Consider the following 14,274-nt stretch of genomic DNA (forward strand, 5'->3'; position numbering starts at 1 on the left):
CTTCAGGCCACATATACTTGATTGCAGCTGGAAATGAGAAATGCACCATGGTGTGACAGGCCTATAAACAGGCCAAGAATATTAATTACTTTAAGCTACTAAATCGTGCTATCCCCAGAACATGGCCACCTTCCAGAGTTTGGTAAATGAATTCAAGCACGGTGTGTCAGGGCAGAGACAGCAAAAGGCCCTGTGGACTATGACATACAAATATTGTGGATACTTTCTCCTTGCATCTCTCCAGTTCCAGTGTGGATTCGCACAAGGGGGGGGTCACAGGCTAGAACATGTGTTAGATACTCTCAATCACAAAAAAAAAATTAATGTAGTAAAGCACAATTTTTCTACGTCACTGACAATAGCATGAGGTTAAATCATTAGCACTGGCAACTGCTACCACTCAAGGGACAATTGCAGAAAAATTACCTCCTGTAGTCATCCTGAATGAACATCTGATACTGTAACTGCAAGTATTTGTAGAAGATTCAAGATTTCCAAGACATAAAACCCAGCATGGACATTATGAGAAGGTCTGAACAAAAGATGACTAGAAAGAAATGGGGATTCTTAGGGGGAATATTTCTCTGATCCCTGGTAAAAGGATGTCATGCCACAAACTAGAAGGCAACACTTGACCTAATATACGGACAAAGCATTAGAGTGCAAGACGGTAACAACAAATAGTTTAGGGGGTACCTGAAAGGAGTAGCCAACCATCTGCCCAATGTAAAAGCACCACCCAATTAAAATATAGCAACATCACAGATTAAATGTGCAGATACTAATTAAAACTAATACAGTTTACACTGAATATAGCCCCAAATATTGTAGTAACTCAATATTGCTTGTAAAGATGCAGTGCATCAAAAACATTTTATAGGACAGTATAAGCAGACGACATGTGGTTTAAAGTACTTCAACATACTCAAGCTACATTCAGCAGGATGACAGTACTAGAAAGAATAAAGACTGTAGCTTAAAAGCTGCTCCTTACCTCTAGGTTTTCACTATCTGCTGCATCTTTCACCTTAGAAGGCGGTGGGGGTGACACTGGTACAAGAGGACTGGTTATTATCTGAGAACTGAAACATACATAGTGGTCAGAGTAGTACTGCATTTGTACCAGACTGCATACATCTGATAGCTATAGAATAACCTCAAGCCACAGGGAAAGCACAGGTGTTTAAGATCACACATACAGCAGTACTACATGTTTACCATAAGAGTAGATCGTACACTAGAGTGACATGAAGTACGCAGTAAACCATAATATTTTTATAACTCATCTCTTTTCCTGGCCAGTGATTTTATCTTTTGTGAGTTTACTCCTTAATATCAAACCAAACAAAGGTTTACAACTGCCATGGTTGGGGTGAACTTGAGTTGGTACAAACGGTACTATTACATAGCAAGTATTGCTAGAAACTTTCTTAAAGCCTTTGAGCCCTTTCTGACCTTCACAGGTAGTGTTTGCTGCAGTCCATTATCTTTTGTAGTCTGTTAACTAATGCAACCGAAGTGTGAAATATTCTAAATAAAACTGTCAGAAGAAAATTACTTACCTCCCTTAGAGGGACGGATGAAAGGTGGTATTACTGTTACAGTGACTTCTCCTCAAAGATCTACTGTTAATAAAGAATCTTGCACAACTGTCCCATCTTTGTTGGGGAGAGTCACTATAAAATCAAGTCATAACATCTTTATTAAAAGAAAATAAATGCATTCTAAACCAATCAAGCCTTACTGAAACTGCCCGTAACTTATCTGCCCTCAATGACACATCTCCAGCATCACAAACACAGACCAGTGTATGACCACCAATTTTACCACTGTAGCCACAAGATTTTCTGATGCATTAATAGAGGTACTACTTGGAAGGAACTATTTTGCTGAATGTGCTCCAAAACTGAACTCTGATATCAAACTATGCAGGCTAAATACTAAAGACATGCATATTTTGCCATATTTATCTAGTAACCTTGACTCTTTGTCAAATGGTAAAAAAGCAAGAGGGCAGACTTAACATTCAGAACACAAGCACTGACGAACAGTAACAAGGACTGCCTTACTTTGAGTTCTAAAGGAGTCCTACACGTCCCACCTGCCATTTTTTTCTCTGTTATGCAAGTCTGTCAATCTGGACATTGACGACTGACTTTTAAAATACCCAGTACAGTATCAATATGGATAGTCCTTCTACTTTGTGAATCTAGACGACTCATCATTTCGCTCTCTCTTACTTGAAAGTAAGTGTCCCTGCAGGCCAAATGAAACATTTTCCTCAAAATTAGTGTCTCTACAAAAGCAATATCTTCTGGAGTAGAATTTTATTTTTATTTACTTAACCTTTCTTGACTGGGTTAGTTCCACTAGGCTAGTAGCTTCTTTCCAGGAGAGACCCAAGGTGGCATTTACACTACGATGGGAAATTTGGCCAGAGCATCATTGCACTTCCATTACTTTTTGTGATAGGTGTAGTGGAATCTTTTACATACACTTGCGCTATCACCAACTAAAACAAATGGAGCCTTGGTTTAACATCTCATCCAAAGGATGACACATTCAGGAGTGCAACAACCCCCTTAAGCTGCACTCCAGCGTCAGCAATCCATCTAACTGCATGGGAATAGATGCAAGTGTGCTACCTGTTGCACTACTAATAATGATAATCTAATTGGCAAGAATCTGAAGACTGTAATGAAGAACCCACAATGTCAAATTCCTAAGATGGAGAATTTATTTGGTCATGTAAATGTCATCCTGCTTGACAGAAAATTTGCAGGAAGGCCTTCTTTTTAATTAATTTCTTTTTAAAATCCCAAACTTTCGCATGTGCCTATGAAAGTTCAGATTTGTGTATTCCACCAAGGGACTGATACATGTAATTGCAGTAGCATGTCTGCTTCTTGCACTATATTACAATATTCTTCAGCCAAGAGTTTCTAGTCAGAGAAACAATGTATGATAAATCAGAGCACACAACATGAGCAACGGTGCATCTAGCATGGCTACACGCTATTGATGTGCTTGGCTCTTGTATCTGGATTTAACATGCTCAAAATATAATATCAGTAAAGGCACTCTTATATTTTCTTTTGACAGCATCAAGGATGAAGAGGAGAATTTTGGTAACTCTGACAATGAATTAATAGCTCAGTTTTTCAGAGCCATTTGAAAAGAAGTACCCTGATGTGCAGTACTATTGGAGGGTTTACATTTTTATTAGGTTATCTGGATGCATATTGTGATGACCACTCTTTGTTAACTTCTTTATACTGCATGTTCTCAGATTTCTCTTTTAAACATAAAGGAGATAAAAGTAAAAAATACACTTACCATATTAAATAAAAAGCTAATCATCTATCATAGTCAAAGTTCATCAATTTATTTCACTTTTATTTAAATAACTTGACCTTTTTAACTAAGGTCTTGGCTGAAGACAGCCTTCAGATCAGAGCTCTTATATAAATACAAAACAACTGTGTGTGAGAGAGGAGGACAAGCAAATGGGAGTGATGTAAATATAGTGTGTGTGAGTGAGGAGAACATGTACAGGGATGAATGCATGTTACTAAGGGGGAAGACAGGTGGAGAAGGAAGGCCCCCTATCACAAGTAGGACAGAACAGTTCAGGCATACCTTCCACAACACTTTCTGGGAGCACCGAAAATCATTGGTGGGGGCTTTTCATTGCTCTTAGGTGGCTAGAGAAACTCACATTTGGGCCTGCTCATAGCCACCAGTATCTGATTGGAGATGGGACTTGGCTCCAATTTCTTTTGCATGCTGGCCTCTCTTCAGTGGTGAACCAGGGCATGGAAGTACAAAGAATGGGAACATCCAAGCCGGAATCTGCCATCCCTCCAAAACCTCACTATAAACTGCACCATCAAAATGGGAAGCAGCAAGGGGCCGATTCCCTGAAGGCACAGAAGGTTTTCCCCAAAACCTTACACCTGAAATACCAAAGGGTAATTTTCTCAAGGGAAGGTCAACCAAACAGGAGAGCAGAAAGGCAGTCCTAAGAGCCTTTACCCAGAATTTCACTTTAGAGAATGAGAATTGGTATGGATTTTACAAATACCATTATCACAGGACATGTAACATTCCTCTCATGCACCTCATTCATTCCACAAACCACCTCTTAGGCCAAAACGACAAACATAACTTGGGAGTGATGGAAATATACTGTACGTATTGTTTATGTTGCTATTTGTTAACAGAAAACAGTCACTGAAAGCCATATTTATTTACTTTTTATTTATGTAATTGGCATTTGTTTACTGGGAAAGTCCAACTGGGCATAAATCCTATTTTCAGCAGAGGGCCAGGGAAAAAAGCTCCAACATACATAGCTGAGTTAATAAACTATATAATATTATCACATGAACTGCAGTAACAAAGATATATTTCATGCTACCACATTCACAAAAAGGAAAAAAAAAAGCTTTGACAGAGTGACAAGTCATATCAGTTTTTAAAGCTATTTGTTCCGCAAAGGTACACATCTCTTCTGGTCACTGTCTGTATGGCCATGTTAAGTGTCTTACAGTTTTAAAAGCAGTAAAACATTTCATATACTGACAAAAGTAACTCAGGGGCAGGAAAAGCTGTATAAATTACAAAGAAACCTAATTATGTCTGTCTGATTGTAACCAATTACCTCTTGTGTTCTCAACACTCATCTTTCACGTTTCAGTTCACTCAGCTATTAGGGTGAATTTCTTCACACTGATTTCTCAAAAACACAAAACATCAGATTATGATCAGGTCTCAGATGTTCTCTGTGTTTGTTCCCCCTATCTGGCAACACAGTGGCACAGTGGATAGCATTGTCGCCTCACCGCAAGAGGTTCTCCGGTTTGATTTTTGGCTGGGGTGCTTTTCTCCTCTGCAGAATCTGCATGTTCTTCCTGTGTTCATGTGGGTTTCCTATGGGTACTCCAGTTTTCTTCCACATTCCAAAGACATGCTGTAGATGGAATGGGCACTCTAAGTTGGCACAGTTGTGCATGCAAATGTGTGGAATGGAAGAACGGCCATGGCACGGCCAGCCACCTAGCGGTGGAAACCTTGGCTCTAAATGATTGTCACTGCTAAAGTGCCACCCCAACCCCATGTATAAAAAAGAGCGGCTGTGGATGGACAGATGGATTGAGTCTCCAAACATAACCAGCTTATCATGCGTTTGAAATATGATATTAAGGTATCTACCTCAAGAGTGGAGAAAAGCGAAAATTTAGAGGTGAATCTTGACATCCACATAAAGGGCACGTAAACAGTTATGATTGGACAAACCCACTTATGCCTTTCACTTTTTTAATTTCTCCAAATCTTTTGGGTTTCTAATACCACGATGGGAATGGACCCCATTCCTAAGTCAAAGTACGATTAAAGTTCATGAAATTAGTATTGTTTCACTCTTTGATGTCAGCCAAAAGTGCTCTTCGCAGCACCCACAATGTGCCCAGTAATGACTCCTTCTGTAATTCGTATGGAGTTATGTATATTGGTAGCATATCTAAATATGATTGTAGACTCTTTTTTTTTTTTTTTTTTTTATAAGACCCGTTGCTCCAACTACTATTGGAACTATCTGGGTTTCCTTCTTCCACATTGCTCTAGTTTCGGCTTGTAGATCCTGATATTTTATGACTTTGTGCCTCTCTATAAGCAGGACACTGTACTCACTGGGTGTGGCGATTTCAATGATCAATGCTACTTCTGCCTTCTTTTCCTGGACCAATATATCTGTTTTCCTAGCATCTATCTTTTGAACTGTTGGCAATGGATGATCCCATGTGATGTAGATCATCATTTTCTATGATGCTTTGTGGCTCATGTTTCCAGTGTTTTTCCAGCCACATCAACACCATAATGTTTGCACAATCCCCAGTGCAGCAGTCTTGCCACATTATTATACCTTTCAGTATACAGTCCTTCTGTCATTAGTATGTCACAACCAGCAACTAGGTGTACGGCAGTTTCCAATTCTGTTTTACAAAACCTACATTTGTCTGTTTCTCCCACATGTTCAATGGACTTTGTAAACCAATGTGTACGTAGCCCACTATCTTATGCCACCAATATTAACCTTTCATCTCTTGGTTTGAATTCACCTCTCCTTAATCATTCCTGTGTTCATTCCTAATCAACATGAGGTTCTTCCAGAAGTTTTCTATACTTGCAATTATATTTATGCATTTTCCATTTCTTGCCTTTTCATCTGATCCTTCACCTTATATTCTTTCTTTTGTTTTTGGCACATTAAGTTGCTGCTTGACTTTTATCTACTTCAGGTTTGATTTCCATTCCTGCTTGATGCCGATATGATTCTGCTAAGTTAAGCAGGGAAGTCATCTTAGAAATATTCTCATCATGTTTCAAAACTGAAATGAGGTCAGCAAATGTGTGTGGAGTCCCACAATTGCAGATCTATACAAGTAATCAATTTCATGAGGCCCATCCCTCCTTCAAACCGGGGAATATATAATCTTGATATGCACTGATTTTTTTTTATAATTCATTTGGTGAGCATGATGCATTCTTCTTGTTTTAATATCTAATCTATCCAACACGTTTTGCGGCCAATTAATCACTCCAAAACTGTAACTTAGGACAGGAAGAGCAAATTGGTTTACAGCTTGGATTTTTGTTCCTAGATGTCAAAGCTGTTTTCAGGATTAATTTAAGTCTTCTAAAGTATTACTTACTAAGTTTTACTCGCATTTGTTCATGTTTTGTTGCTGATCCTTCATCAAATCCCAATTATTTATACACTCCCTCTTGTTCAAGTTCTTTTAGATCATATTCTTGTCATAAACTGATGTTTTCCTGGTGCTGCAGTTTTCCTGCTTTAAAGGTTGCTTTTGCACATTTATCAAGGCCAAATGACATTCTAATATCATCTGAAAAAATTTTGACAGCTTGCAGCTGTGCCTTCAGTTCCTCATCTGATGAGCTATAGTTTTAAATCATCGACAAAGAGAAGATGAGAAGTCTTTAGACTTTGTTGCTTTCTAGAAGCCAAATTATAGACATGGTCTAAGCAGTTAAGTAAAAAGCTTAATGGGTTACGGGCAAGGCAGAACAGCACCGGTGACAGAGAGTCACCCTGGAATATCCCCCTTTGAATTTTTATCCCTGGGATAATAATTTGTCCTTTATCGTGGCTTAACTGCAAAGTGGTCTGCCATTGTTTCATGGTCACTGCAATGTAGTCAATCAGTGTAGAGTGTATCTTATACATTTTTATGCACTCTTTTATCCACGAATATAGGATACTATCAAATACTTTTTTGTAGTCAATCCATGCCATACTTAGATTCTTTCCCTTTTTACAGTTCTCCAGTATGACTTTATTTAACAACAAATGATCCATTGTTCCATATGACTTTCTTTTATTGCCCTTTTGTTCTTCTGCCATAATTGAGTTTTCTTCTAAATGACTATAAACTCTGTCGGCATCAATTCCCGTGTATAGTTTATACGTCGTTGGAAGGCAAGTTATTGGTCTATAATTTCTGCGGCAGCTTGCAGGTTCACTCTTAAGTAAGGGCATTGTTTTACCTGTTGTTAGCCAAATTGGTGTCTGTCTGTTCGGGGTACGTATACAAATAGTTCTTACTCATGGCTAGGTCTTCATGCAAAGATGTTAATACTTTTAACCAAAAGTTAGGTACTGCATTTGGGCCTGGGGTTTTCCAGTTAGAGGATTTTCTTAACTTTGTTTCAATCTCTCTGGCTGTTACTTCATCCCATTTCATATCCTGTACCTTTAAATTTCTTATTCTTTTTTTTTACTTCTTCTATCCATTTCACATCTTTGTTGTGTTCCACAGGGCTTTTATAGATACTTCTCCAAAATCCATCCATTTCTTCTTTTATTGGCGGTATTTCAATTCCTTTTACCTTGTTCCCCAATTCTCTATAAAACATTTTTGGATCACCACTAAATTGCTTATTTTGTACTTGTCCTTTATATTTATCTGTGTATCTTCTAAGTTTTTCCGCCTGTGCTGAAATTTTTAATTTATTTGTGATAGTGCATGATAGATCCTGGTCTGTTTTAATACTGCGCACTGCTTTTATCACATCAAGCTTTCTAAGTATTTTTGTTGATCTATTCCCTCTTCTATAGTCTTCTAACATAGGGTCATAGGTTCATACTAGGCTATCTGTCCTGGGGCATTTATAAGTCTAGCCCGATTGTGTTTGGCTTACGCCACCCCTTGATTTGAGTACACTGTGCCCTTTTTAAAGTTTAGTTTACTGTGCCTCTGTCTAATAGTGACACGGAAGTAATCCCCGGGACAAACCTACAGTGACACTTCTTGTTTTAATTGCTTTATATTTTTCTCTATTCGATACTTCCATGATGGTATTCGATTTCTCCCCTTACTTTGCCTCATTATCCTGTGCTCTTGTGGTAGAACTTTATCAGTTACTAATTTAGTTGCACAGTAACATATCCTGTTCACTTCTGTTACATCGCATGGATCTCTATGGACAGTCTTAATTACTGTGTTCATTTGTTTAATCAGACTTCTGACGTTTGGAGTTTTATTAACCTTCTGCAGTCTATTTTTTCATTAATTTTACTATATCTATGTCCATTAAATCAAGCAACTCTTCCCTTAGTTCATTTTCTTCCAGACTGAGGGCACATCCTTTGTTTTCCACTTCCTGCGGGCATTCTATAGAAAGTTCTACAGCATCTTCCTGTGGCAGCTTCTCTTCAAATACATCCTGTGCCATCCACTGCTCTGTCATATGGGAACTCACTTGGCCTATCACTCCTCAACAATCAGAGTTTCCACAGTCTCCTGTTCCTTCCCTTGCTGTCTAGCTTGAACTTTTAGACTGGTTTCCTGTGGAAGGCTCCAAAATATCTTGATATGGCATCTGACCAATTGTTTCCTGTTCCACTGCTTTCCCCTTAATTTGGATATCCACTGCTCTATCCTGTTGTGGTGCTTTCTGCATTAGGGTTTCTACACCGAATCCTTCACTTTGCAGGTGCTCCATAACGTCAATTTCTATTTCTTTATCTTCTCCATTACTGATCTCCTTTTTTACTTTTCCTCTGTCTTCTTATTTTTTGTATTTTAAAGTTTTCCATGTCTGGATTACTTTGCTTGTATTTCTCTTCAAATATCTTTGGTGCTGCTCTTTTTGTACTGGTTAGTTTTGCTTTCTCCTTTGCATGCATATTGCACCATATTAAATCTCTTTCTTTCCCATGTCCATATTTCTTCTTCAGACATCTGTCTCCTGATCTTCCTGCTTCTCCTTATTCTGGGGATTCACTTCATCATGCTGTGATGTAATCTGTGTTAGACTTTCTACATTTAATCCTTCACTTTGCAGACACTCCATAAATTCTACTCCTTTAACTTCTGCTTCAATAATCTTCTTTTCCACATTCCATCTTTGTGATATTAATTTCTTTATTGTGAAATTTTACATATCTGGATGTCTTTGCCTGTATTTCTCTTCGAATATCTTTGTGGCTGCCTCTCTATATTGACTAACTTGGCTTTTTTCCTTTGCATAAATATTGCACCATATCAAATCTCTCTTTCTTTCCCATGTCCATATTTCTTTTTTATACTTTTCAAAAATGTCTAGGTTTTGTTGTTTACATTTTTGCACTTCCTCAGATGCTTTTTTCCGAACAGATCAAAGTGTCTTGATCTATATAGTGTTTTTCAAAAATGTGTTGTATTAATGAACACAAATTTTTATTTGAAGCTTCTGACAGTTTTTCTTGTGAAAGTATTTATCTCTTAATCTCTTTGTATATCCTCTGTCTGGAAATTCTGGGCTTTTTAATAGTAGCAATACACGATTTCTTTTTATCCTGAATATTCCACTCTATTGACTTTATAGCTCTTCTTTGCCTACCAGTTTTTGTGATTTTTGTGGACTGCTACTTCCTTCTTCAACATGGAGACCATCCTTCCCCTGGGCCTGGCCTAGCCCCACTGTAGGAATGTTTCCGGATTTTGGGGATTCTACACTGTCATTTTTTCCATTCCAGGCACCAGTGTGGCTACCAGGATTAGGTGCTTTTTTATCCTGGGACTTGTGCACCTAGCTATCTTTATTTGTTTTTGACTTACCTCTGTTCATGATATATGCTATATAAATACAGTCTATATATCAGTGTCACCTTGGTGAGATTTTGTGAAAAACAGGGTCCATCTCACAAAGGTACTCACCAAGACATGAGGATGACTTCAACTTCAGCACTACTACTTTCCTTTGCTTGCTGACTTTTCATCTCTCCATTAGGACCCCTTTCACTATATGAAGCATTATATGTTCCATATAATACCATTTACATAAAAAATGTAGTACCATGACATGTTTAACTGGTTAAATACTTAGTGCATCCACACAAGAGTGTGCAGAAGTCTCTGATTGATGAATAAATGCCTTTAAAAGCTGAAACATCACTCTGTCATTTTGTGTGTGTGTGTGTGTGTGTGTGTGTGTGTGTGTGTGTGTGTGTGTGTGTGTGTGTGTGTGTGTGTGCGTGCGCGTAACAGGTTTTAAAGCTTTGAAAATGCTTCGGACACTGTTCTATGATGGCTGCTGTTATGCTCTATCTCGAGACCAGTGCATAAAAGCATGGAGACTTGCTTAACAAAAAATTAGGAATCTTTCCTATGTCAGGAAACAGTTGTCTTTTTCTGAATTCAGAACACAATCATGGCATCCATACACTACACAGAAGATTATGATCAGATCCTCATGGAAGCATGAAATTCATTTCAACAACAAAGTTCGAGAGGTGTGTGAATCTTGTCATTCATGTCAAGAACATGCAATAACAGATTACAATCTAAATCCTATAAGAATTCTTTGTCGTCCAAATCAGTTATAATTAATGTAATATTACACTGGATCTCAACTATTTATATATCTGGCTGCAAAATAATACATGAGATTCATATAACTGATGTCAGAACTATAGAAAATCAATTTAAAGAACAATACGGAATAAGTAGAGTTCATTGGCTTTTTCGTGAATTTTGTTTATTTAATTAGAAGTTTGATCATTTTTCTTATGGCAGTAATCAAATATTTAATAACTTTAAAAATATAATTGATTGTAATTACAACATTAAACAATTCCTGTTTCTTATATTCCCTATAAAATACTCCCCTAAATGCCTAGATACTTTCAACAACAATGCGATGCAAAAATTATGGAAAATAACTTGATATTCTGGCATCAGTTTATTGAAAATAAGTGTATTAAACCACTAAACTCTCTTCTATGTAGTTTTGATAATAGTCAAGACAGTTGATTATTTATACACTCATTACGACAGTTTATAGAAAACAAAATCAGAGTATAAATCAACCTACAGACTGAATCTATACCTAGTTTGATCCAGCTTTTTATTAGGTGTCTTGAAAAGACAGATGATATTAAGTATCTCACCTATCTATAAGATAGTAAGAGAAGACAATCTAAACTCAGATTTTTGGAATTACTATGTAAAAATTAATGGAAAACAAATATCTGATGAATCAAAAAAAAAAAAAAAAACATTACTGAAATCTACATATAGTACTTCTTCACTATGCTGGAGATTGTATACATGGAAATTTATGAACAGCAGTTTGTATACTCCACATAAAATAAATCTTATACTCAAAAATAGTGAAAGTAAATGTTAGAAATGTGATGAATTACTAAAGGCCAACTGGGTTCACATGTTCATTGAATGTAGAAATGTTGTTCAATGCTGGAAAGACTTCAGATATTTTGTAAAGGCTTTATGGTCTGATAACTCTCATATTTCTAACTCACTAATCCTATTCAATGTTCCTATACCTAATGTAATACCTAAATCTCAGATTCAGTTACTCTGGTCAGTTCTTGCAATTGCCAGAAAAGTTATTACTTTGAACTGGAAAAGTAAACAAGATTTGATGTTTAAAGAATTTATTATTTTAGCAAAAGTTGTTTGTAAAAAAGAACTGCAAACCATTTGTTATAGAACTCATAACATTTATTTATTTATTTATTTTATTTAACATTTGTTGACCGGGAAAGTCCGACTAGGTTCCACAGATCCTGTTTTCAGCGGAGGCCTGGGGAGAAATGCTCCAGAAGCATGTCTTTAGAATGTGGGAGGAAACCCACGCGAACGCAGGGAGAACATGCAAACTTCACACAGAAGGCACCCCAGCCGAGAATCGAACCGGAGAACCTCTTGCTGTGAGGTGACAGCATTAACCGCTGCACCACTGCGCCACCCCATCATCACTCATAAAAAATAGCATGGCAAAAATTGGAAAACATTTTGAACAAATATTGATAACTTCTCATGGATAAAATGATTGCTTATCATGGATGAATGTAAATATTGTAAATGTATTTATTTATTTATTTTTATTTTACATTTGTTGACCAGGATAGTCCGTCTGGGTGCGAGCCCATTTTCAGTGGAGGCCCTGGGAGAAAAGCTCAAATAAAACAAGAACAACATTGACAGGTACAGTGTTGGTTTTACATAGAATTTAACAGAAATATCTAGAGACAATAAAAAAGTACAATAGGCACTTTAGTGAAAAGGAGAAACTTATTACAATATAGTTTTGTTACTGTTTTATTGTATTTGCTATATGTACATTTGCGTATGTTTATAATGAAAACAAAATAAAAATGTTTTTGGAAAAAAAATCTTTGTAGTACATGGAGTTTTACCTGCTCTGTGAAAGTTACAAAAAAAAATGAGAGATATAGAGAAAAACTGTAAGAGTAAAAAGTGTCTTACTGGCTTTGAAAGCTGGTAAGGAACTTACCATTGTCAGACAGAAGCTTACCTCTCAACCACTTTGCTTAAAATTTTAGACAAATCAAAAATAATGAGGGGGGGGGGCATGTATAAAATCAGTCAGGGATTATTTTTAAATACTGCTTTAATTCAATTAAGTTAACAGAACAGGTTATGCATAAATATGCATTTTCTAAACAATAAGAAGTATGAAACTCTAATGCCTGGCATTAATGACTGAATATCAAAATATTTGAGAGACAGGGCAAACATATAAGGTAAAATCAGGGACAGTTGAGACGTATGCAGAGAGTAGCCACTCAATAAGATTCATACTGTTACTAGGCTAACAACCCAGGGGGCCTTTCTAAGTCTAGCCAAGTTTTCCTGAAAGAATAATGATGTCCTGTATCCAAACAGGACATTGAAAGGCCAGGCATTTATAAGCTACTTCTGTCCATAAGGGACATTGGAGCCAGGCCCAGTGTATATTTCCTACTCCCCATCCACTTGTCTAGGTTGTGCTTAAAGTGGGTAATAGTGAAAAGTACAGTTGTGTACACTTACCATAAATGTAGATGTTCGAGTGTATTCACTGTTGCAGTCATCACACTTGGGTTATCTGCCTGCAGGTAGCCCTCAGTCGTCCCGAATACCAGAGACTTCGTATTGCTGTGTCAGTTGCTGTCGCTCCAGGAATGACGTCAGGTCGTCAGGGGTATAAAAACAGGCAGCCGATGCCATTACATCAGTTTTCCCTTGTATCAGGAGCCCCCCCAACAGGGAGCTAAGTTATGGTGGTGAAGAACACCACCAGTAAAAAGTAAATACCAATACCAATACATAGACAGGAGAGAGAGAACTGCAACAGTGAATACACTCGAACATCTACATTTATGGAAAGTGTACACAACTGTACTATGTTCTTCAGGTTTCACTGTTCCAGTCATCACACTTGGGTAGATTCCCAAAGCTGAAGAAGGGTGGAGGCAGTCAAAAAGAGTTGGGGCTGGCTAGTATGCCTTGCAGGAATGCTGTATCAAAACCTGCCCTGGGTTTGGAAAAGATAGGCAGGTGGTAATGTTTGGTGAAGGTCTGTACAGACCTCCATTTAGCAGCTTCCAGGATGTCCCTGGTAGGGACTCCCCTGAGGAATGCTGTACAGGTAGAAGTTGCCCTGGTGGAATGTGTTCTGACCCCATGAGGGGTTGGTTTCCCATGGTGCTTGTAGCAGAAATGGATGCAGTGTGCTATCCATTTGGAAATTGTTTGCTTGGAAATGGCCTTGCCCTCTGCCCCTGGTGCAAAGCTGACTAGTAACTGGTTAGTTTTCCTGAAGGGCTTAGTCCTATCCAGGTAGAATCTGAGCTGTCTGTGCATGATCAGGGAGTGCAAGATCCTTCCCCCTTTATTTTGAGGATTAGGGAAGAAGGTTGGCGAATGTATAGATTGGTTGAGAGCCACACTGGACACCACT

At 37.7% G+C, this 14,274-nt stretch overlaps 1 protein-coding gene across 1 annotated transcript in view; it reads right to left on the minus strand.

Moving 5' to 3' along the window:
- Positions 1 to 14,274, minus strand: part of PIK3C3 (phosphatidylinositol 3-kinase catalytic subunit type 3) — a gene marked incomplete in the record, with an annotated part of 1,653,126 nt that overhangs the window by 753,909 nt on the left and 884,943 nt on the right. The window contains 1 exon segment of the mRNA XM_044074431.1: positions 995 to 1,082. Coding sequence (XP_043930366.1) covers positions 995 to 1,082 — 88 coding nt within the window.

This window comes from Protopterus annectens, chromosome 6.part0 (assembly GCF_019279795.1).
Source record: "Protopterus annectens isolate FY-2018-M chromosome 6.part0, PAN1.0, whole genome shotgun sequence".
Taxonomy (NCBI): Eukaryota; Metazoa; Chordata; order Ceratodontiformes; family Protopteridae; genus Protopterus; species Protopterus annectens.